At 34.2% G+C, this 25,181-nt stretch overlaps 1 protein-coding gene across 1 annotated transcript in view; it reads left to right on the plus strand.

Annotated features, from left to right (window-relative positions):
* The window catches only part of CERKL (ceramide kinase-like), a 95,333-nt gene that overhangs the window by 16,726 nt on the left and 53,426 nt on the right, over positions 1-25,181 (plus strand). Inside the window, exon 2 of the mRNA XM_004674473.2 lies at positions 19,837-20,079. Coding sequence (XP_004674530.1) covers positions 19,837-20,079 — 243 coding nt within the window. The remainder of the gene's footprint in view (positions 1-19,836; positions 20,080-25,181) is intronic.

Consider the following 25,181-nt stretch of genomic DNA (forward strand, 5'->3'; position numbering starts at 1 on the left):
GGGCCTCATATACAGCTGGCCATTTGCTTTTTGTCATAGCTTCCCACCCATTTGTCTACCCTGCCCTGTCCTGGACACTAGTGGACACAGGGTTTGGAGAGGACATTCATGGAGAAGGGTCTTCAGATACTGGTGTACTTGGAATAATGTTTGAAGTGTAAAAGTCTGTTTAGCAATTTTTATTTGATATTGTTGCCTGCACTTTTTGCTTGTTTTTAGTACAGGCTATTTCATATGAATGATGGCAGGAGGAGAGGAGATAAGGAACAACACAAAATATATTTCCATTAACTTTGGTTCCTGGTATGATTTTTGTGAACAGGTGGGCCCATAATTGTTTGCTTGATGCTCTTTTTAAGCATCAATTATATCATGGGAAATTGAAGAATAGCAAAATTAATTTGTTGAAGCATTCTTCAGGAAATCTTGCATGCATGTTCACTAGAGAAACGTGGGGTTTCTCCCTTAAAGGACAGGCTTTGTTTTGATTTTAATAAGACACACTCTTTGTAATTAAAACAAAATCCTAGTGTTAAGGGATTACTGTTTTAAATAATTAGATTTCTTTCCTTTGTTTCCCTTATCCTTATATATGAGACTAAATCTAACAGTGTCTTAGGATAATAAATATTTCTAGATTAAATAATTCTCTTAGCCACTGAATTTTAATCATATGTCGCAAAGTTTATGGATGATAATTTCAAAAATAATGTAAGATAAGAAACTTGTTTTATCTTTTGGAAAGGCAAAGGTACAACAGAAACTGGTTACGAATGGCAGAAGCTGTGGAAATAATCTTTAATAGATGGTTTGATTGATTACAGTAGGTTATAAAAAAATAATTTGCATAACTTTAATTTTATCCTCAACAATACTAAACTTAATATTCTATAGTGCTTCAGATAAATGCTTTCCTGAAATTTTGTGTTTAAAATCTGAAGATGATTTAGTTTAAAAATGGTCAGAGTTAAAATATTAAGAGAAAAAAGCAAAATGTAAATATCCAGGCCTGTTTCTGCTTTTAGAAAAAATAAGAATGCCCTTTCTTCTTCTTCTTCTTCTTCTTCTTTTTTTTTTTTTTTGGTCTCCAAACTCTAGATCCTTTCTCTGAGACTCTTAAATCATAAGGGAGCTAAGGAGAAGACAAGCATTAGGGTGACAAGTAGAGGGCATGTTTTGCTTGAGGCAAAATTTTCCTCCATATGGGACCCTCTTAAAACCCTCATTTTTAGTCCCTCAAGTCAGAACTGAGCCCCTAGAAAGAGGCTTTGTTTGGATCAGCATTAGCAGCATTAGAGGGAGAGATGGGGGAGGGGCCATTTTTCTAGTTGGTCACTTCTGAGCTTTTCTAAACTTTTTCAAATGGGCCTGTGTTCTACTTAATTCTGAGCCAGTCTGAATACTTAACTTCCAGCCATACCTCTGCTGGGTCCTCCGGGGTTGGAAGTTCAAGGAGGCATTGGCTCTAATTCCAGCACAACACTTTCAAAAAGAACATTGGGTGCCAAAATAATAATAACTTTCAAGAGATTTTTAAGTTGACTCTGTAGGAAGGCAACGTGACAAATATTGGCATTTTAAAATCTTCTGCAAAGTTCCTAGTAACTTCACCAGTCACCTCTGGGCTGCAGTGCATCCTTGCTGTCTCTGAAATAACTTAATGTGTCCCAATATAATTCTAGCATTCTAATGAATGATGAGCTAAGTAATGACTTACTTTTTTTTTCCACTTTGGCATGAAGTACTCTTATATATGTACACTTGGAAATACTGGATCATGGAAGGGAAAGAATGTAAACATCCATAGATTCTCTGCTTGTCATGAGAAATTTCAGGGATTCTAAAGAAACTAAAACTTAAGGCTAGTTAAGAAAGGATAATGTGGCCCTCCTGATGGCACAGCGGGTTGGAGCACAGCACTAAGAAGCTAAGGCCACTTCCTCATGAGTTTGGTCCAAGCCTGTCCCAGGAGGTGACCACATGGTGTGGCAGACCTCTCCTGACTGCCCGCTGCTCCCCTCAGCAGTGTACTTCATCAGTCGGCTTGTCCTGCTCCCCACTGTGTCTCTGGTGAATGCTCTCACTGCCCCTGTACCTCTGGCCTGTATTCCAGTTCTGTATGAATAAATAAATAAAATATTAAAAAAAAAGGAAAGAAAGGACAATGTAGTAGTTTGCCAGAGCTGCAATAACAAAATACCATAGAGTAGGTGGTTTATTTATTTTTTTTAATGTTTAAAAGATTTATTTATGCATATAGAACTAGGATACAGGCTGAAGTGCAGGCGTGGTAAGAAGCTTCACCAGAGACAGAGTGGGGTGCAGAACAGGCAGATTTATAAAATATACTGCTGAGAGTAGCAGCGGGCCAAGACAGGACAGATCTGCCATGCCACATGGGTCACCTCTCTGGCTGGGGATGGAACTCATGCTAAAGCAGCTGTAGCTGAATTTGTAGTACTGTGCTTTAACCCGTTGTAATACCAGGGAGGGCCCAGAGAAGGTGGTTTAATGAAAGAAATTGACTTATTTTCTTGGACTAGAGCTCAAAATGAAAGATTCTGTGAGAGGTGGTCGCAGGTGAAGCTGTTCCTTCTTGGCCAGCAGACCGCAGCTGTGTTCTTACACGGCCTCTCCTCCATGGAGACATAGGGAGAGATGTTTGGGGTCTCTATTTTTTTTTTTTTTTAATAAGGACACTAGTCCTGTTGGATTAGGGTGGCACCATTGTGACCAATGCTAATCATTTTAAACACCAACTCTCCAAATACAGTCCCCTTACAGATTGGGGCTTAAGTATAGGAAACTTGGGGAAATTGTTCAGTACATAACTAGTGGATTTGCAACACTGTTCCTTTTTAGCTAAATCTTTTCCAAATCCGAAAGTGGGTTTTTCCACAGAACAAGTTCCTGTCAATAGTGAACTGTTCTCCTGATACTTGAAAATAACCATAAATTAAATATCAAGCTATATACAACACTAAGAAGTAGAATTGGTAGGTGAGTCCAGTAAACTTAAAACATATTAAAATAGTTTGAAAAGTTGGGCTCTGTTTTAACATTTTAAAACTAAACCTTTAAAGGCTTTCTCAACTTTAAATTTTAGTGGACTGAGGCAGCCTCATCAATCTAAACACAACCAGTACAGCAATCTTTCAGTTTTATGGGCTTGAAAACTAGCAAATAGTTGCTTTCTCAGCTAGTAGGATGCACCTAAATATCACTGGAACTTTCTTTGAGTCCTGAGGCTTTTTGGAATTGTGATGAACTCTTAACTTCAATTTCTTTATTATAAACATGTGGCCATAAATGACCATGTCTGATTTCATCCCTCATTCATTAAGGGCATATTTAATGTTTTGGTACTGAAATCACTATTCACTTACCTCTACATCTTCCAGCTAAATCTTGTCAATAAGTAATTACCTTGAAGAATTTAGGACTACCCAATCTTAAGAACAACCTTAAAAGGTCATGCAGAGCAGTGATTTAGGTCAATGTTCTGCTTTCTTCAAGTCTATACAACTCATTTGTGTGATGCAACCAAATACTGACCTACATTTAAAAGTACAACACTATCCTGTTATCTAAATCCTCTGTGCTATTAAAGGGTGAGATAAAGAAAAGAGGTCATCAGTATTTTCTCCCTTGTCCTTGATTGTAATTGCTTTTGTATTAGCTGGTATACTTCTGAAAGGTAACTGAAGTAGGAAATAAATATGCTATATGAAATCATAGTAAAGACAGTTCTGAAGAGTATTGTGTAAAATAGTAATGAAAAGTGATACATTAGCCATGTTAAAATTCATGTAAATAGGTACTGAAATTAATTATATTTGGAAATACTGTCAATTATAATTGGCTTTTACTTTTGATCAATACTGCTTTAAAAAAGAGTCTTCTAAGTATTTAAGTTTGTAATTCTTCAGCTGTCTCCCTAAAGTCGACTTAGAAGCATGGTCCTGCCTTGGTTTGGTAAGGCTCTGAACATGAAAAGCAACAGATGTTCTGCCCAGCATAATTATATGTATCCTGGAAACACATCTTTATAAAGTGGGATTGGTTCTTGGGAAAACAAAAATTTGGCAGACAAAGGGCATTAAATTGCTGATCTCAGCAGTAACTACCTGGGATAGATTATAATTATCCTGTGTAGGTGGTAACTGAATGCTTGTATTAGAAAAATAATGTAATTTAAAAATACATTAAAAGGAAAATGAACTTGTATAAGCCTTAGGTTATCAATCTCCTTAGAGAGCAGGGGATAAAAGCTAAATATTTTTGAAAACTTTCAACTTTTTAGAAAAAGATTCTAGAATTCAACTCTTCTTTGTTTTTTTTTTTCTTTTATTGGTTTAAGAGCTTATATAACCACTATATCACTGCAGTATTAGACATCTCTGGCTTGTGTAGAATTTAACTCTTAACATAACTGTTAGTAAGGATTTTGCCCATTCTGTATCTTACTGCCCCGTCCTTTTTTTTTTCTTTCTTTCTTTCTTTTTGCACGTCCTCTGAAAGTGTCTTAAACAAATGGACTATTCCCTGATCTTCAATTATCCAAGTATTCTCTAAAACAAATTGGACACTTTGAGATTCATAGTTACTTACACCAACAATTGTACAAAAGTAGAGATGCCTGTAATTGGATCTCTTCAGTTCAAGGGCATCTTAAATCCTCTCTCTTCTTCATACTTAGGTAAGACAAAGCAGAACTATTAGGTCTATTTCTTGGAAAGCATAGAATTAGCTGGAGGTCAGCTTGATCTACTGTACAAACCACTTCCTACTCTTCCTAAATAGATAGGTATAAAGTTGTGGAGTAATCTCAGAATTTCTGAAGTTGACGGTTTTGGTTTTTGGAGTTTGAAGATTTTTCAACAAGAGTGTGTCCATAATCACAAAGTAAATAATCAGTTGGTATCAGTGTCATGTAAATGTAGACTTGTTCATTTTCCCTTACAAAATTTGAGCAAATGAAACTATATGGAAAAGATATTATATTTTGAGATTACTCTGAAATAATTATACACTTTTTGCGTCTTACCTGATTTCGTGTGTATTTATGTTGTATATGATCTTATAGGCATGGCATCAGCTAGTCTCAAATTCTTAACAGTTCCTTCACTTGTATTTTTTTTTTTTTTTTGGCTGCAGCATAGGTCTCATATCTGTTGAGAAACTAGTGAAAAGCACTTTTCAGGGCCAGTGTTCTCCCAGCTCCTAGTGTTTCAGTACTCAGGCCAGTGAAGTGTGCAGTGGTTTCTTCTAGTCATACACTGAAGAATTTCCTCCTAAGTATATAGTCTGTATTTTTTCTATAACAAATTCCAGGATCTAAAGAAAAATGAAAGGATAAGGAAACCAGGTAATTCTAATCAAATTTCTGTCCCTTACTAATCATTATGCTCTGTCACAAGCATTGATGCCCTTCCTGGACAGGAGTCAAATTTTGCATTGTGAGTAAGATGCATTAATCTTATTAGGATGAATACCAGTTGAATGTGATACTTTCCCTAAGATATTTGGGGGCATTTTTTGTCTAAGTGACACATGAATCAACTTCTGGTATTTTTTTCTTATAATTTATAATGCATCTTATTATTTTCTATGCTCACTGAATTCCTAGTTTTCTCCTTCTGATCTATTCTATGCATTTCTATAACTCTTTATATCAAGCGAAATCTCCTCTTCTTTAGGAAGGCACACAGGAAGGCCAAGAGTAGCAGCTACCTTTTTAAGTTTCTAACAGGCTAGCATAAGATAAAAACTTTCTCAGAGTTTCCCCCCATTCCCCATTCTCCCCCCATTCCCCATTCTCCCCCCATTCCCCATTCTCCTCCCATTCATGAGCCTTTCCAGGTTTATCCAAATCAAAGTATCGGTGTATAATTGCAAAAGCTTTGTCAGAGTAGTTCAGATTAGTATTGTAACATTACAGTTAATAGCAACAGTTTGTACGAAGACCTGTTAAAACATCTTACAAATAACTGAATCATTACAACATTTCTCAAAGGTAAAGGTCATTATCATCCCCATTTTCTAGATGAGAAAACTGAAAAGGAAGATATAAGTAATCTCTGCAAGGTTGTCCAAGTGATTAAAAAGCAGAGACTGGATTCCAGTGCCTTTCATAAGCAGCCATGATATGATCACTAATCACTGCTACTTCTACTTGGCACCTTTTCCTTAATGGAAACTGAAGTATCGCTTTTACCTCAGGTTACAGACAGACAGCAAAAGATATGCTGAAATGTGAACCCATTCTGTTTAGTGAACCATATCTCCTCAAAACCTAATTATAAAGTGTACAATAATACAATTACAGGATGGTTCTTTATAAATCTGTCTAATATGTAGAACAGAAGACAAAAGTATGAATTTTGAAGTCCAATCTTAGGTTGCAGTTAAAGCTTTGACATTTGCAACTATAATCAATAAACCCTTTATCTTTCTGAGACTTTTTGGTCTTCTCTAAAATTGAAGGGAAATAGAGATGCCTGTCTCCTTAATTCTTAATACAACCTGAAGATAATTGATAGTTAAATGAGATGATGTGTCTGATATAGCACCTAGTTTCATAGGTATTTTAACCTGACCTCCATTCCCTATGTTTTTGTATCATGCTATTTAGAGTAAAAGCTGCTTCCTTGCATGGCAGGTAGCTCATCAATAGATAACTATATTTGATGTTACATAAAAATATTTCCCTTTACATGTTTGGGATTTCCTATCTCAACATGAGGGAATTTAATCCTTCTGATAGCCCAAGTTAAAAAAAAAAAAACAAACTTGAATAACTGCTAGATTCCACTCTTTCTCACTCTACCATAACCATTCCATTAAAATATCTTATAATCTTTTCCTTTGAAACATATCCAAAACTGAATGCATCCCTGCTATTATCTTGGTATGGGACACCATTGTTTCTTACCTGGAGTATTATATTTGCCTCCTCAGTCAAACCATGTCGTGTATTAGTCTATTCTCCATGTAGTGATAAAAGGTTGCTTTGAAACTATACAGCCTATCACATCATTTTGCCGAAGAGTCTCTAAGACTTCATATTTTATTAAGATGAGTCTACATTCTATAGTCAACACACCCCTACATGGTCTACCTGCTTCCAGCCTATTTTGATATCTTGCCCTTCTCTCTCATTCTCAATAGCTCCCGTCACATCTCACCTCTTATTTCTTACTTGAGTACACTAAGAATGCAGTGGCCATGGAGTCTTATATTACTGTTCTCTCTGCTCAGAATCCTTTAAACTAGCTGTATTTAAAAAAAAATCATTCATTTATAGAATTTACATATGTATATATATAAAAAATTCATTCACTTACAGGATTTATATATATATATATATATGTGTGTATATATATGTGTGTGTGTGTGTATACACACACGCAGACACACATCAACTAGCCTTTGGTAGCATGACATAATCAAACATTAGTATTTCTGAATCAAACATTAAAAATATCCATGCCAAGTAAGATAAGTAAAAACTTAATCTCATTGTCATTTAGGTTCAGTTTTGTTGCAAAACGAGGGCATCTCTGGTTTTTCTGCCAAATGACTTAAGAGAAGTACCTTTTTCAGAGGATATTAGAATTACAAATGAGAGCTTCTGTACCTTCATGGCTAATTATCTTATTTCCTCACCCCCATATTTATTCAGTGACTATTGATGGAAAAGTCAGGAAAGATCTCTACCTATAAGGAGAACTTCTCTCTATATAACAAGTCTGACATGGGGAAAGTACCTAATTACAAAGCTCAAATTATGTTTAACTCAAATGTGGATCATTGGGAAGACTGACCAATTTAAGAATAATTAACCATAAATAAAAGCAAAGTACTATTTGATTAGTGATAATTAACTCAAATATATATTAATATATGGGATACCAGAAATACTTGGATATATCATCTGACACTAACCCACAATTTACTTTAGCATGGTAGTTGAACTGGTTGAACTGTTTCATTGATTACTGTTTTTGATTTGGAATCTAACTTTGTTGTTTTTTAATTTGATCTTTTTTCTGAACACCTTGTCTACAAGCATTTTTAGGCAGTTGATCAAGGATATTTCAACTATTTTAATCTACCTAAAATTAAACATGTTCAGTGATCATTTCCATTTTAAATTTCACATGACATTAATTATAAAAGCACAGTAATAGTTAATTGAAAATAATGTACTAATTTTTTTTTATGAATAGCACTTGAAATCTTAGCAATCACTTATATCCCTTACATAAAGGAACTTACCTCTAAGTGTAAGTGATCTGTCTTATTTTGGCTTGAATATACCTAGGAGAAAGCTAAGCACGAGTAGAAATTAGTGTGGTGCCCTACTTACCCCAGTAGTTCTCCAGCAAGAAATGTTCTATGTACTTCCAGAAATAAATCATTTCTCCATTTTTGATCTTTGAGATCATAATTTAAGCTGCTAATTTGTTTTAGTGGACACATGACAAATTATCTTAATATTTATAATCAATCAATCTTATAATTTGTGTAACATTCCCCAGAATATTTGAAAACCCCAAAAAATTTTCCCTAGAAAAATTTAGAAAATGGAAATGTTAGGACAATTTACTATATTTTTCAAGTTGGCTTTTGATCTATAGACCAAACTCCTGCTTCAATCATGAATTTTTATTGCTTTTCCTCAGACTAGCTAGAGCAGATGTGATTTTATTTTTTAATTCACATTATGGGGAGAGCTTTCTTTGTTTGTCTTTTATGGAAAGGGTTTTATTTATCATTATAGCAACACTTCAGTGGCATAAGAAAATGCCAGCTTAAATACAGCATCAATTTACTTGCAGCCTTAAAGTTGGAAAACATGCCTTTAAGTAGCATTTTTGAAGATCTTCATATCTGATCACAATGGTTTGTATTTGGTGCTAGTAAGTGACACAAACATGGACTCCTCTTCGGCCACAAAGCACAGGTGGACGTCTTGGTAGCAAACCTCATGCAGTGTGACACATGGCACAACCCAACATGGGGCCCGAGAGCATGCAGCTTGAGCGAGGAGTCATTTTATGGATAGTCTTCTGGAGATTTGTGTTTTTCTGTGAACAGCCACTCTTGAAGACATTTACATATGACAGCATTTGCTTTTCACTAAATGTTTATTATCATTTCTTCAAAAATAGCAAAGACCTGACTGGTGCAACCTATTCAGAAGCCAGAGTTCCCCCACCCTGCCCATTGCCATCTAAATAAATGATATTTTTGACTCTGTCCTTTATAATGTTGGCACCCTGTGCATATTAGATGTAATCAGGGCTGAAAGGAAACTTGAATCCATCTGGAAGCAATAAACTTTTCTAAAAGACTGCACAGTGTTATTTAATCCTGTGACTTCTTACTGTGAGTGAAATTAAGGTTTGATGCAGTTGTGTCACATCGTATTGATATCAAATTTATCTTTCTAGAAAAAATGTCAGCACAGAGGAGAGGATGGCTTGCTGTAATCCTGTAAGCTATTTTGCTTTGATTACATGTTATATGGTGTAGCTAAATGCATAAAATACTAGACTAGTATGTTTGAAATTTTTCTAAATTCTTTATCAGGTAATACTTTTTTTTTACCATACTTTTGACCTTTCATCATAGTACTAACTGTGGTAGAAATTATGAAGTGGTAAAAGGCATGGAGACCATTTTAACATTCTTTTTAATTGGGAACATGTATATATACCATAGTTATGGAACACCAAGGTCAAAACATTGAGCTGCTTTTCATGAGGCTGTTGAATCATTTTAAAGCTTTTTTTTTAACAGCTGAGTTAACGTCCTCTAATTTCTACCCCAAAATGATTTCTTAAGTTTTGTTTAACATCACATTGTAGATAGAATAACCTCCTACACCCATAAAATATAGTAAATAGTAGCATCATCCTGGCATAAAATACAGTCTTTGTTAAGACTTAATATTTTTTCCTAAGTCCATCCAACTGAAAATAATCTTAAGAAAGCTGACAGCATTTTGTGGGTACCTTTATTATATTTTTCTTCCTCAGTGAATCACTTCTCAATTGATTTTTATGAGGCATTGAATGCCTAAAACAAAACAGAAACCAAGTATGCTGTCAGGCATGTACTTCTGATGGTAGAAATGCAACGAGTACTCATTCCACTTGTGCCTAGCACATTAAAAATAAACAGGAACTTTGTCTTGAGTGTTATTTTGTTGGCTTTTAAATAAAACTACTATAGGCTGGCTATATTAAACTTATTTAACATTTTCCTTTGCATGTCTAGACCTGCAGAGTTCATCAAATGAATAAAGATTTACATACATCTTTTTAAAGCACCTCAAATTATGTATATTTGTTCTAAATTTACTTCTCTGTGTTCAGTATTTGTAACTTCTGGTAATACCTCTATCCTGTTAGTACCTCCCCTTCCTCCTCCATCACCCAGTGATTCCATGACCACAGGTATGATGTGTGGGGATCAGGAAGGTGAACTGGTAAGTTCAGGTGTCCTGGTGGGAATCTCTCCCTTTCTGTTTCTGAGTGTTCAGGATTGGACATTCCATTTTTGGATGTCTCGGCAGCTTCTGATACTACCTCCTAAATCTCTTGTGCACTGGGTCTGCTTTCTTCTAATAACACATGTTTGTCTTGACTAAGTTCAAATACTCAACTTTAAGTAGTTCAAATTTTCTTGTCTTCTGAACAGATAATGCTAGTCTTAAGGGAAGGCAGTATAAAAGTGAGCCAAAGTACATCTCAGTAGTAATCCTTGAGATTATCCAGAGGGCTGTACGACTGCTGTGAAGTGATGGGTGGGGGCATACCCTGCACAGGTAGGACCTTGACTGACAGCAGTGGTGGAAGGCATCAGTGTGACCATGGGGTCCTCAGAAGAAAAGCATCAGGGAGTTGGCTTGGACTCAGATGTGTAAGGTACTTACCAAACAAGTAACCCAGACATCGGCTTTAGCTTTATGCGCTGACACTAAAAGCCATCATCGCGGCTTAGGTCTAATCCAATTCCCACAGTCAAGTAATTCCAGGACAGGAAAGATGGAGTCTTTAACCTTGGTTTTCATAGAAGGATTTGTCTACGGCGATTACTTTAAGCAAAGAAGTACCTGAAATGTAGGAGGTACTTATTCTGTTACAGAAGTAAATTTGGGATTTATCTTAAAGCTTTACAGTTTCCCCTTCATATCTAGGAATTTCTCATTCCTCTCTTCACTACCATGTAAAAACAAAAACAAACAAAAAACAAAAAAAAAAAAACTTATTTGCTTGTTTATCTTGACCAGAGAAATCAAGATTGGAGAGGAAGAGGAATTTTTTTTAAAGATTTATTTATGCATTCAGAACTGAGGCTTTTAAAGATTTATTTATGCATTCAGGTGCCGTGTCGGTGAGCATTCACCAGAGACAGTGTAGGGAGCAGAACAGGCAGACTGATGAAGTACACTGCTGAGGGGAGTAGTGGGTTACTCAGGGAGAAATCTGATGTGCCATGTGGGTCACCTCTCTGGCTGGGGATCAAACTTGTACTGCAATGGCTGAGGAGAGCTTTATAGTGCTGTGTGTTATTCTATTGTGCAACCAGGAAGAGCCCTTCATTACCATTCCCTAAACCACCACTTAATTACTATGGAGGGGAAAAGTGTTTGTGTTCTGAAAGGGGTTTGAAAGATCGTTGTGCCTTTACTCGCTGGTAGTTTAGTGACTTAATGTTTGGCTGAATCTCATCTGAGTAGTACTGTGCAGAGCTAGAGGAACTGGGAAATGAAGGATGTTTCTTGGAGGAGGGGCTTAATGTGCTTTGACAGATGGTTAATGTTTGAAAAAACTGGAATCAAGAAGGCCTTCCATTTGCTGGGAAATGAAGGAGCAAAGGTTCAGAGGTGGAAATATACAAAGTATAATCAAGATATTATCTGATCAATCTTAAAGTCAGTAATGTTTATAGAAGCCTAGTCTGTAATCAAAGCATTGAAGTAGGTGCTGGGATACAGGGATGAGATGAGGACAATAAAATAAAAGTGAAATGCTAAGAAACTAGAGAAAGGTGATACATTTTCAGACATCTGAGATTCGTAGGAAATCTGTAAAAAGGTAATATGGTATATTATATAGGTGCTACATATCATGTACACTGTTGTACAGATATACATATGTTTGAATTGATAATGCCAAAGACTAGGTTGTAAAATTAAGTTGAAATAATTAAGGGCAGATTTTCTGTTGGTGGTATTCTTAGGGAGTCCCCATTATAATGTCTTTTCTAGATATTACAAAATAAAAGATGAGAAATTATGTAGAAATTAATGTCAAACATAGGACTAATAGAGAGTACGTTAGTATACCCACTGAAGTGAAAATTATGAAACCAAATATTATTGCAAGGTAAAGTAATGTTATAGAATATGGCCTTTGCATTATTTCACTAGGTTTCAAATGTAATTAAAATCTTGTTGCCTATACAGTAAAATACATTAATATTGTAATAAAATCAGAGGTTCCCAAGCATTTTGGCCTTTACATTCTTTAATTATTGAATAGCACAAATTGCTCTTGTTTAAATATCTCATCCATTGAGATCTAGCATATCACAAATTAAACATTTAAAAATGTGTATTCATTAAAATAAGTAATAATTGCTATTACATGTACATGTTTGTTAAAGATATTTTCTAAAGCATGACTATTAAAAATTATTTTCTAAGAACACCATTTTCTTCACTATTTTTAATTTTCACAAATCTACATACTAGAAGATAGACCTCTTTATCAGAAGACTTAATAGACAGTTGAATTCTCAATGTTACTTCTATGTGTTGTGAATATTTTCTTTCTGTTGATGTATAGAAGAGAAATCCATTTCGAAACAGATGTATATATAATTGTGGATATCATTTGATACAGCAAAACTTACATGATGATTTCTCAAAGATTACTTGCAGAAACACCCATGAACTTATTATAGTCTATTTAAAAATGTATTGGTCTTTTTTTGCACTATATCTTTGATGGTTTTGTAACATCTTACATAGGCTATTTCAAAAATTTGGCATATTGAGTTATATAGAACTTTCAAATTGACACTTCTTATTACATACTGTTTAAAATATATCAGATACATGAATATCACTGTCAATCTCATTAGAAATTCAGTGTTGGGAAGCCATCAAGCTATTTGTGGTGGGTACAGTTTTACAGATCCTTTCTCCTCACCCTAAAATGCTTGCATTGAATCACTGACAACAAACATCCTCAAATATTTTTCTTGGATGACTGACTCAATTCCTTCATTTCCTTGGAAAAATTTTCAAATATTTATTTCTGCAGACCAAGACTCTCTCTGTTCACCTTTTGCGTAAATATAGTGTTTCTCAAAAATGGCTCCTGCATCTCAAAGATATAGGTGCTTTTCCTAGAGAACCATTGATTTGTAGCAGGTACACTTTAAGAATATTTCCCACTTGATCACACGTAATGTTACACAGAAATATACTAAGGATAGAAATTTTGAGAAAGTGTTACTGCTTTAGCAAGGATGGTTGAAACTGGATGTTTTAAAATCAGGTTTGAATTGATGACTGTTGTCACTGATTTGACTCCGTCTGATACCAGACGTAACCACTACTACTTTTGCACCATCAAAGCAAATATCAATGTGGTGAAAAGGCAAATAACCTCTCTCATTGTTAAAAAAAGAAAGTCATTTTGACCATTTGACTTTCTGAGACTATATATTGATAACTGCTGACAGTATTTGGTATTTAATTTACCAATTTCTCCTTTATTATCTGTACAAAACAATAGCATAGGTATAGGCCTACCTTTTACTAGTATTAGCCATTTAGGGAGAAAGCTGATTTCTAAGATCTAGCCAATATATTTAGAACAATAAACTATCAAGAAAAAAGTTTTAGAGCAGAAAAAAGACTGTATGATTGGAATTCTAATAACCTAAATTTTCTACTTGATAACTTTTTAAAGTAACAATTGTATGTAGCATATCTCATTAAATAGACTAATTTAAATTGGCAATATCACTTTGAATCATAAATGTTTTGAATAAGAAATTAGTCTACTTCAGAACCCCAACCCAAACAATATTTTAATTTATCTGTTCACTTTTAGTTCATTTTGGACTTAATGCAGACATAACATCTATCTTCAAGTGCTTAAATTCTTAGGAATTGTATCTAAGAAATTTATACAAGACAGAAATAACTAATGGGAAAAGTTGGAGATAGAAGTTGAGCATACATTTTTTTTAGTATGATAAAAATTTGTCTTACGTACTAGATTAGTAATTTCCATCTATTTCTCTCTGAAAATGTTTAAAACTTCCCCTAAAATTCTCTTATAGGATAAAAATGCCTTTTTACAATAAATGATTTTTTAGTCACTCTTGATAGGTGCATGTATTTAGGAACATAAACTTTTCTGCTAGCAGATATGTCCTTATTCTTGACAATCACAATGTACTGTGATAATTTTCCACAAAACTATGGGAACTGCCCTCATTGTTTAAACCCTGGTTTAACCTGATTATTAACAATTAAATTGTGTTTTCTTCTTACAATTAAAGTGTATTCAAATTTATTGGTCCCTTGCTTCACAGATTTATCTCAGTATGTGGTGTATTCAAACAGAATTTTGTATTTTTAATTAGGGGATTAGATAAGTAATTCTGAAGAGCCAAAAAAAATTGTTAGACATCACATTGCTTAACCATCGAATATACCACAGTGTGTGTATATACTATGTTGTGGGAGCCATCCATCAGGCAGGCTTGTTTTTGAGTCAGTATTTTGAGGAGTGGACATGTGCAGAAACTGTGAGCACAATTAGCGCCAAGCAGATAAATCCAGCTCTAATCCTGTTTACGGTCTGCATCAGACAGATGTGCCAAGATTGATTTAGACAAGCCTGAGGCTTACAGTAATATTTTTAAAAGTGCCATCCAGAGTTCTATTTTTGTTAAACCTTTGCTAAATATTTTTAAGTGTTGTTGGTTTTACTCTTCTTGTTAACCACTGTAACCCACTTTAAGCAGGTCCTGCTTTGCTCTCATGGTGACAGGGTAACCTGCCAGGAGAGGTTATCTTTATTCCCTGTAATTAAATTGACTTTTCCCCCCCCAAGAAAATACAACAATAGGAAGTGGGCGCTGAATTAAATAAGTAGCATGATATCCAATAGACGTATACTTAAATCCCTTGCAAGAACAGATGGTCCCCAGTATCTCTGTAAGTAATGTGAGAGGACAGTTAATGTTCTGAAACAACCAGCTATCACCAATATGATACTAAAGAACTAATAGATTTCGAATAATAAAAGACCTGCCACAAAGCAAAACTACATATTATCTCTGAGGTATTAGTGCTCATAACTTGCAGAACTGTATAAATAGATGATTGTTATATTTTTAGTTATTGTTAGCAAATATTATGCATGCTGCAATATAGCTATGACCTGTATTTCATTTTTTTCACTGAAAGTATTTCTATTATTAAGCTCAAAATTTATTTTATGTTGAAATACATGCCCCAATCTATATTATTTGTTAATTTTTAAATTCCTTTTAATATACTGTCTAGCTGCATGTGTTAGGTTGCATATGGAAATGTGACTTATGTACAAAGATGAAAACTTTTGCATTTATTTGTGGCAGTAACTGGTTGCACTAAACAGGTGGTAGAATGGAGCTCACGGTAGCTACCCTGTAGATGAAAGTGTAAGCAAAGATATAACATCTACATTTATTTTTGATCCACATGGAGAATAAGAGAGACTATGATACTGCTACCATGGATTTAGTTAAGTGTTGATCTTTTTTAGACCTCAAACAATGGCTTTCTCTTTCTGTTTTCCTCTGTAATCTTGTTTTTGTCTCATTTTATTTTCAGAAATATTTGTTTATTCTCAGTGAGTCAGAGAGAGAGTGTTTGGAGTATGTGCTGAGAAGAAACAATGACCACCTTAGATTTTTCAGCTTACCTTCTCCAATCTGTAGAATCTTCTTCAGGCTAACTGGGGGTAGCCTGAGGGCTTTCCACCTAGAAACCTGAGGATCCTTTGGCCTTAGTTTTCTTTGGAGGCTAGAAAATCATTACCTCACTCCCCAACCCACCCCCCCACCTTGTCCCACAGAGCCAAGTGATGATCCACTATTCCTATTTTGACAATTTTAAAAACAAGCCAGAAAAACACAGCCTAATCTGAGGATTGGTTAATTGTTCTTAGTTTTTAAATAAAAATGTGAATTCAAGTGACAGAATTGTGACATTTATTCTTGACTATATTTAAAATGAGAGAACAATCTCCTGTAAAATGAGTAACATACACATTTTTACTTTTGTTACAAAATATTTATATTCAAAATAAAATGAGTCTTGTGATGAGAATTGAGCAGTTTTAGTCACATAATGTAAATGATCAGCATTGCATGAGTAATAGATCAGAATTTCTGTGTAGGAAATTGGCACCTGAGAGAGTTGGATAGTTGCTGAGAACGAAAGGGTGCAGGAGAACAGTCGCCTACTGTTAGAAATTTCAAAAGTATTTTATTCACACATCAATTACTCATTTTTTACTTTCAAATACAAGATGCAGTGCTTCTAAATCTGTAATAGTTCTTCTTGGCCTCTCCTTATCATACTGGCACAGAGACAATTCTAAATGAAAACTCCAAATTTGAATCTGCGGTAAAACACGGAGATTGGAAGCCTCAGCAGAGAAATGTAAATGCAGGGATATTCAGAATTTTTAGTTCCTGAACTCCTGGTTGCCACACTCATCCCTCAGATTCTCCAAAAGTCGCTGCATTTTCTGATGAAATGCTCTTCAGTTAACTGGACCATTTCTTGTCTGTTTTCCTAAGGACTGGTTTAAAGACAGAATAGTGATTTGTCTAGTGTTTTAGGTTTGACTGATTTTTGGAGGGTCAAGGTCCTTGCATCCTTCCAACATGGTTAAGAAATTGTGACAAAGCTCAGCCAAACTACTTGTTTAAATCTTACCATCTCTGACTTTGGCCAAGTAATTCAATCTCTCTGTTCTGAGTTTCTTCTCTTTTTGCATCTACTTCATAGGCTTGGTGTGAGGATCAAATAAGATAATACTTGTAAAGTACTTGGAATAATAAGGTGCTTATAAATTATTGGCTAACCTTTTAGAGAATGTCATTTAAAAAATTAATGCAAGGAATATGATCAGAAATAATTTTGGATCACACAGGAAACAGTTTTTCAAATACAGAATCATTTTCATTATGGAAAAATTAAAAATTCATGTAAGCAAACTAAACTAAAATCTTACTCTCCTTCCAAGTTTTTGTATGCATATCCATGTTATGTGCATATGAAAATATATTACACATACATTATATATTCAATAAACACAAAACAGTAACATAAATGAATTGCGCTATATATCTGACACCATTCTATTCAGAGTTGTACATCTACATCGTAAGTAGTTAGAATATGCATTATCTTACAGAACCACACATGGGTTGTTTACAAGTTTAAGGCAGTTAATACTTAGTAAGCATTCTTTAGCTAAATTGTGCATATTTACTCCTTTAAGGTAAATTCCTGGAATTAAATTTCTGGGAAGAAAATGTGTGTATTTTAAAGCATTTTGCCTCTCCTGCACTGTAAAAATTACAAAATCCTAATTACAGAAAGGAGAAATTATGATGGCTTATAAGGAAAAAGTCTCATATTTCCTACCTCCTATTTCTAAGAAGTAAGTAATGTTAAATTTATTTTCTACTTGGGTTTTCTTTTTTTTCTCCTTTTAGTGTGAGAGTGGCTTATTTGGAACTTTTATTCCACTTATTTTTAACTGTTGTCATGAATATCTTTCCAGGTGAGAACTCAATCACTGTCCTTGTTCATTTATGAGCTGCAGATAACTGTGACTGAACCCTTCTCCTATTGAAACTGAATATTGCTTCAAGTGCTCTTGCTTTTATAAACACTGCTGCAATTAACATTTTGAAGTCTTTTGATACCTAGTCCCAATTTGTTCCCCAGCAGTTACCATTTTTGCATTCCCACTAGCAACTGGGACTGGTTCCCTGTACTCATACTGTCATCGAGCATTAGTTTTGATCTTGTGCCAATCTAAAAAGCAAAAAATGGTATCTTGTTGTTTTAATTTGCATTTCTTTGATTACTAATTAGGTTGAACTTTTTCATATGTTCATTGGTCAATTTGCATTTCTTCTTTTGTGAAATGCCTGCTTGTTTCTTTTATGTACTTTTCCACCAAAGTGTTTCTTTATTTGATTAAATAGCTTAATTAACTGCATATGTTGCAAATATTTCTGTCTAGTTAGTCTTTGCTTCTATTTATGGGTCTTTGGGACTTTTCAGGCATTAAATAATTTCCATATTAAATATTTGTTTTTTTCTGTATGCCTGCTTTTACTATCATGCTCATGGCTATTCTAATTTATGGTCATATAAAGATTTTTCTAATTTAGAAATATTGGTATTTATATTATGAGACAGGTCACTAGTTGTCTCTTTTAAAAAGAATTCTAAGTCACCTTCTACTGAATATTTCCCATTTAGCCTAGATGCCACATCTCAGTAACTTTAAAATATGTACAAGCATTTCTGATTATTCATTTCTCATCCTAGATGTCTTATTACAGATTTTTAAAAAAGTTTGAGCGTGCACTTCCCATTACTAATGTACTTTTAAGATAGATTGATGATATATTCATTCCAAGAAAATTTGCAAGTCATTTGATCAGATTCCTTGCCCCTTATATCAAATAAAATGCCTTTGAGATTTTGATCAGGATTGCATTTTAAGTTATTAATAATAAGAACACTAGCATGAAAAGTACAGTCTCTTGGATTGAATGTTTATTCAATTCTTTGCTTCTGAGTGTATTTTGAATGGCTTTCTTCCCATGTAAGTTCACATTTTGCTAAGTTTATTCTTCAATCTAATACATTAATTGGTCTTAGGTTCCTTTGTCCCTATTATACCTTCTTTCTGGGTAGTAACATATTTGTAACCAGCTTTCTTAGGGTATTCTTACTAGTTCTAATAGGTTCTATAGTAAATGTTGTAAGATCTAGTGATTTTTAATGGTTCTTTTGGATTTTGCAACTATATATATTGTCATCTGTAAATAGCTACAATTTCAAAATCCTTTTCCCCTTTCCATGATTGTTGTTTTATATTACATTTTCCTAACATATATGGTAAATGGCTCAAAATAGTAATAGAGTTTTCTTGCCCTATTTTCAGAAATTCTTCTGAAAGATTAAACCAGCAAGTTTCAGTATATTTATATTTGCAGTTTGTAAGAGGTAGATCTTTTGCTATAGATTGACAGGAATTTGTAATATTTTCACCCCAGTAATTTTACTGTTTTCAGTTTTGCACATGGTGTTTAACTACAATACACATAACCTTTCCTTTACATATTATCTTCAACAACTATTACATCCAGCTGTTAGTGAAATTCTATTCTTTGCATTACTTTGCCTTATTAGTACAAAGGAAATGTTTGCATGATCATTTATTATTACTGAAATGATGATCTGTTTTTTGGAATTCTTCATGCATCAAGTAGCTTCAAATTTCTAAATGCCCTAGATTTTGTGTGGCAGGGACCGTATTCATTTTTCTATTTTTTCATTGTTAGGAAAATAGACACAGTTTTCTCTTTCATTTCACCCCATCTGATATAGGTACTGTCATAAGAGAATATTAATTAAATTACAGAGGCTGAAGATTTTCTGGATTTTTGCTATGGTTCATACAATGATTTTGATTGGAAAATTTAATTTCTTTTCAGGTGACCCCAAGCTTGATTTGCTCTGTAAAGAAGAATTTATTGAACTCAAGGACGTCTTTTCAGTCAAGCTGAAACATCGTTATTTTGCTAAACCGCATGGCAGTGGTACTTTATTAGGTATCACACTATTTTTCTGTTTGAAAAAGGAACAAAATAAATTAAAGGATTCTACACTTGATCTTATTAACTTAAGTGAAGACTACTGTGATATATGGTTTAGACAGTTCAAGAAAATTTTGGCAGGTAAGTTCTTCTCATAGGATTTTTTTTATGAGTGTAGTTTTTTGATGTGGGTTAATTAAACAAGATGCTGTTTCTGTGAGTACAGGAACCTCTGATTATGTTAAGAGTAACTTTCTATTGCTAATTTGACTATTTTATCATGAAAGGATGGTGAATTTTGCCACATGCTTTTCTACATCAATTTAGATGATAATGTGGTTTTATTTTTCATTTATATTTATTTATATTTATTGATTTTTGTATGTTAAGTCATCCTTATAGACTGGGAATATATCCCACTTGATAATGGTGTGTGATGATTTTAATGTGCCACTGAATTTGGCTTCCTGGTATTTTTGTTGAAGACATTGACATCCTAAGAGAGCCTAGCCTGTGAGTATTTTGTCTTGTAGGATCTTGGTCTGGAATCAGGGTAATGTTGTTCTCATAGAATGAGTTAGAAAGTCTCTCTTGGATGAACACTTCTATGAAGAAGCTTTCACAATCCAAAATGTCACACTTAAATAATGTTGTCTTTGAATGTGTATTTAATTGCCTATTAATCTCTGAAGCATATAATTATTTTCCTTCCACTACATACTTGGTGGCAAATGTATATATGTACTGGGCAATCTGTTAATAACAGGTTATTGAAGAAAATACTTTTGTCTATTTGAAAGTAGATTGTTCTAAAAGTGGCTATCCAGAGAAATAAGACACATTTACTATAACATTATCTTCTGATGAATTCAGTGTATCTGAAACTTCTAGATGGCATATTTTATATATTAAATACACAAATAAAACACAATGCAATCTGACTTTCTAGAAGGCTAAAATATCATTAGAGTGAGTTTTAGGATTGTTTTTTTCCCCCCTTCATAGGTTTGTAAATTGTTCTTTCGTCTTAGTGGATTTCATCTCGTTTGCCAAGTTGATCAGGGTAGAAGCAGCTGGTACAATTGATGGCACAGTTAGGTGTAGGGTGACACCGGACAGAAATGGGAGCCAAAGAGCCGGCACATGGTGAGGATAGAATTTTTTAGGCTAAACATCAGTGATTGAGAAGAACATGGACCCAACAGGCAGCCAACTGATAAGGTTATGCTCATAGAAGAAAGCTGAAGTATAAAAACTAGGGAACCTTGGTTCTTAGTGGCTCTGTGCTTTCTCGTTAGTTCATTTTGGATATTTATGGAGACCTGATTCTTTGCAGATGCAGGAAAATGAGAGGCCATCGTTTAGTTAATTTCTTCAAAAGAGTGGGTCTTTTACAGTATTATTTTAAATTCATCTCAGATTTTTTTGTAAGTTAAAGTAAAAATGAAAAATTAATATGTTCAATTAACTTAAATTTCCTAATATGGATAGGGTCCTTGTGAGACTTTTGTGATCTATAAAATAAGAATGCATCATTTGACTAGGGCAGGTAACACTCTATTGCGCACTGAAAGTCTGAGAAAATCTTCTCCCAGGAGAGTTATGAAGGACTGGCTGAATGATGTGAAAGGCAACATTCTTAATATATTTCACCCATAAAACCTACAGCGAATAAGAAGAGGATCTCACAACAAAGCTCAATTTAGTGAAAGCAATTTTATGGGACTAGAGGGACTTGTACCCCTACCTCAGAAAAGCAAAACAAGAAACAAAACAACATTAAAAAAAAAAAAACCTGTCCAATTTTTTTTTTTTTTAGCTTAATGAATGATATTTACATTTGGCCCAGGTTAAAGCCTAGGTAAATTACCAGAATGAATAAACTATGTATCTTTTAGGTTATTCTTGGGAAAGTTACTTTTTGTACCTTTGATTTTGATAAGAGTTGGAGGCAATAAAATATATGAAATCACATCTTTGCCATGACCTGAAATAAGAATGAGTTGGCTGGTTAAAAGCTAATAGGTTGACTTTTGAAATCAGCTACTACAGATAAACTAGGGTTAGAATAATCTGATAACAATGAAGAAACCTAGTCAAGGTAGTCTGAATTAAGGATTGTTCCATCTTTGTTCCTTCATGAACCCAGAAGTTCCTATAGAAGTAGCCGACTCCTTGTCCTCACACCTCACAGACAGGTAAGCGTCAGCTTCACATACACAGGTGAACAGAGGAGTCTCAAAGCTCTTGACCAAATGTGGTTATTAAGGATATAGTCTTAGGAGGTTTTCCTTGAAGTTTCTTTCACTTTCAGATCCATGCAACCCAGATGATCTCTACAGTGCCTGTCATCTGAGAGTGACAGTGAGGTCAGTGGAGAACAGTGTTGTGCCTAGTCTTCCTGGATGGTGGTGAGGGTAGATTGTTCACCTCATCCAGGTCCTGGTCCTGAACCTAGTCTGACTCTAATATCTTTAGTCCTAGGCCAGGGAACCCAGTGGGCAAACTGGGTTCTGTCTCTCCCACTTCTTCACTCTTCTGTCTCTCCCACTTCTCCACTTCTCCCCTCAGTATTTCAGTAAATCTGCTTGATCTGCTCCCTACTCTTGTCTTTGGTGGAACCTCTCATGCTGCATCTCTGGCCTGCACCCCAATTCTAGACACACACACACACACACACACACATACACACACACACATAAGTTTGTAGGCTCCACCAGATTTCATAGCAGAGCATTCTCATGTGATAAGCAGTTCCCCGAGTCATTCTGGCTAGTTTTCACCAATTTTTTTCATTGAACAATGATCTACATATAGCAATATAGTGAAATCAGGTGTACAACATAATGCTTCAATATTTTACAACCTGAAATACTCACCACAGGAAGTCTAGTAACTACCACCACAAAAGCTAACTTTTGGGATTTATCTTCTTGATCCCATTTTCCCATTTTGTGCAACCTTAATCCTCCTCCCATCTTGCAACCACCTTTATGTTCTCTAAGAGTTTTTATCTAGGAGTTCTGTTTCTTTTATAGGAGTTGAAATGGTTGATCTCCAGTGGGGGTGTGGGAGTGCAAGGGGGACTTAGCTAAAGTCCATGGAAGTGAAACAAAAATTTGAAAAAGTGCAGAAGGAGTTGGTAGGACTGGATGAATGTTTGCAGAAGAGTAGTACAGAGTTTTTAATTTTTAAGTAAATGATTAAATACAGAATGTGTATAGGGATATATTTAAATAAACAGGACAAAATCTAAAGCTAAAAGATAGAAGGAAAGGTTAAGTAAATCACAAATGAAAAAACAGAATACTTCTAGCTCAAGACCATTGTATTTTAATATATTTAGGTTTTGCTAATTTATTTCCAATACTTAATACTTATCCAGAGACAGTTAACAAAGGAATTTTTAGCGCATCATTGATTTACTCACTTTGGGCATTTTTGTTTTACTTCTAAATGCTAATTTCATGAAGTAGACAAATGTAAATAAGCCATATTTATTTAAAATAGTTTACCTTTAGAAAGTAGCCTGCTCTTTCATTTCAGTAACCTCACTTAGATTTTAGCTATGAAAAATAAAAAATGAAGAAATACCTAAATGCTTTTATTTTTGTTTCTAAGAAGAATAATAGTTCCCAGTTTCTCATAATAATGTTGCTCATTACAGAATGCATTCTTTGATAGCAAAAATCAGAACTTCATAAACATTGATTTTGTTCAATACTTAAGTGATCTTTTACAAGAATACCATAGTAAATAATCTTTTTAATCTAAGCTCTATCGATATTATAATGAAACAGGCAGAATTCTTATTAGGAGAATAGAATAATGAAAAGTTGGATGTGCTGCCATGTGATGTGTTCATAAGGAAAAGTAAACTGGAAATTGGGATTACAATGATTATTTTAAAAGGAGCAGTTGTATGTCAAAATTTGATAGCTGTAGGCACTTTTGGTCATGCAGTTTGAATTGGAAATTCAAATTGAATTGTTAAGGATAAATTATTTTCTGCATGGACATTGTATATGAAATACAGTTGTTTTTTTTTTTTCTAAGCACTGAAAGTAGATCAAGACAGTCTGATGACTAGATGAGTTGAATTTTATCAAAATAAAATATATTATAATAATGCATGTCAGTATTCAATGTTTTTACATCAGTATTAAACTAATGTGTAAGCTGATTAAATATGTATCATTTACACATTAACATTGAAGTCAAATCCCATTTGAAGTACTCAGTACAGCAGAGGTCCTGTGATGTGTGTCTCTGCCCTGGTTTCGAGCTAGAGCCTGTGGTGTGTCACCTACTTCCCTAGCCCCTTGCTCACATGGTGGAATCTCCACCTGCCACTCCACCCTTGGGTGAGTGTAACTCCTAATCATGTTTCATGCTTGCTAGTTGTGCGTAAGACATTATATAAACAAAACATTCAAAGCTTCCGTATGTATGTGGAGTCGTATTTTTTTTAATCTGATTTTATCAGCCGTAGGGATAATTTATTAGCATATTTCATCCAGGTAGATATAATACACCTGATATCTTTCAGCTCCTCAAATACACAATTCACTATGGCAGTCACACATTTTGAATTTTTAGACCATCTGTGCAATTTTATTCTTTTCAATAAATTACTTGTCAAACCTAAACATTTTTCTTCTATCTAGTAAGACATATATCTTTTATGAAATCAAATATTGAAACTGAGTTAAATAAGTTTGCTTGGATTTTTTCCCTTTGTTGAACTTTCTACTGCTTTTTCTAAACTGAACACCGAGTTTCTATGAAAGTCTTGATGAGTAGTAATACTGCTTAGTTCTTCAAAAGATATTAACATGTTGAAAAGTTCTTTTAAAATTAAACCTCCAATTTCACTGATTTTGTAACTGAAAATACACATGTATACAAATATTGCTATAATGCAAAATTTTCTCAATAAAGAACAGGAAAAATGACTATTTTCAACTTAATAGAGTTCCAGTTTGACATTTTGAGCCATTTCCATTTCAGCCATTCTCAATGCAAAAAATCACACTGAGAAAAATTGGCAGAAATAACAAACTGTAGCAGTAGAATCCTGAGAAGTTTACTTACTAAACCTGAATATAAAATAAGTATATTGAAAAGATCTAAAGAGAGACTAAAAACATAAATGGTAATCCAAAGGTATTGTAATTTTCTCAACAGGTATATATGTACAAATTTTATTTATTTATTTATTTATTTTTATTAAAAAGTTTATT

Source organism: Condylura cristata, unplaced genomic scaffold (genome assembly GCF_000260355.1).
Source record: "Condylura cristata isolate star-nosed mole 26May11 unplaced genomic scaffold, ConCri1.0 scaffold00002, whole genome shotgun sequence".
Classification (NCBI taxonomy): Eukaryota; Metazoa; Chordata; class Mammalia; order Eulipotyphla; family Talpidae; genus Condylura; species Condylura cristata.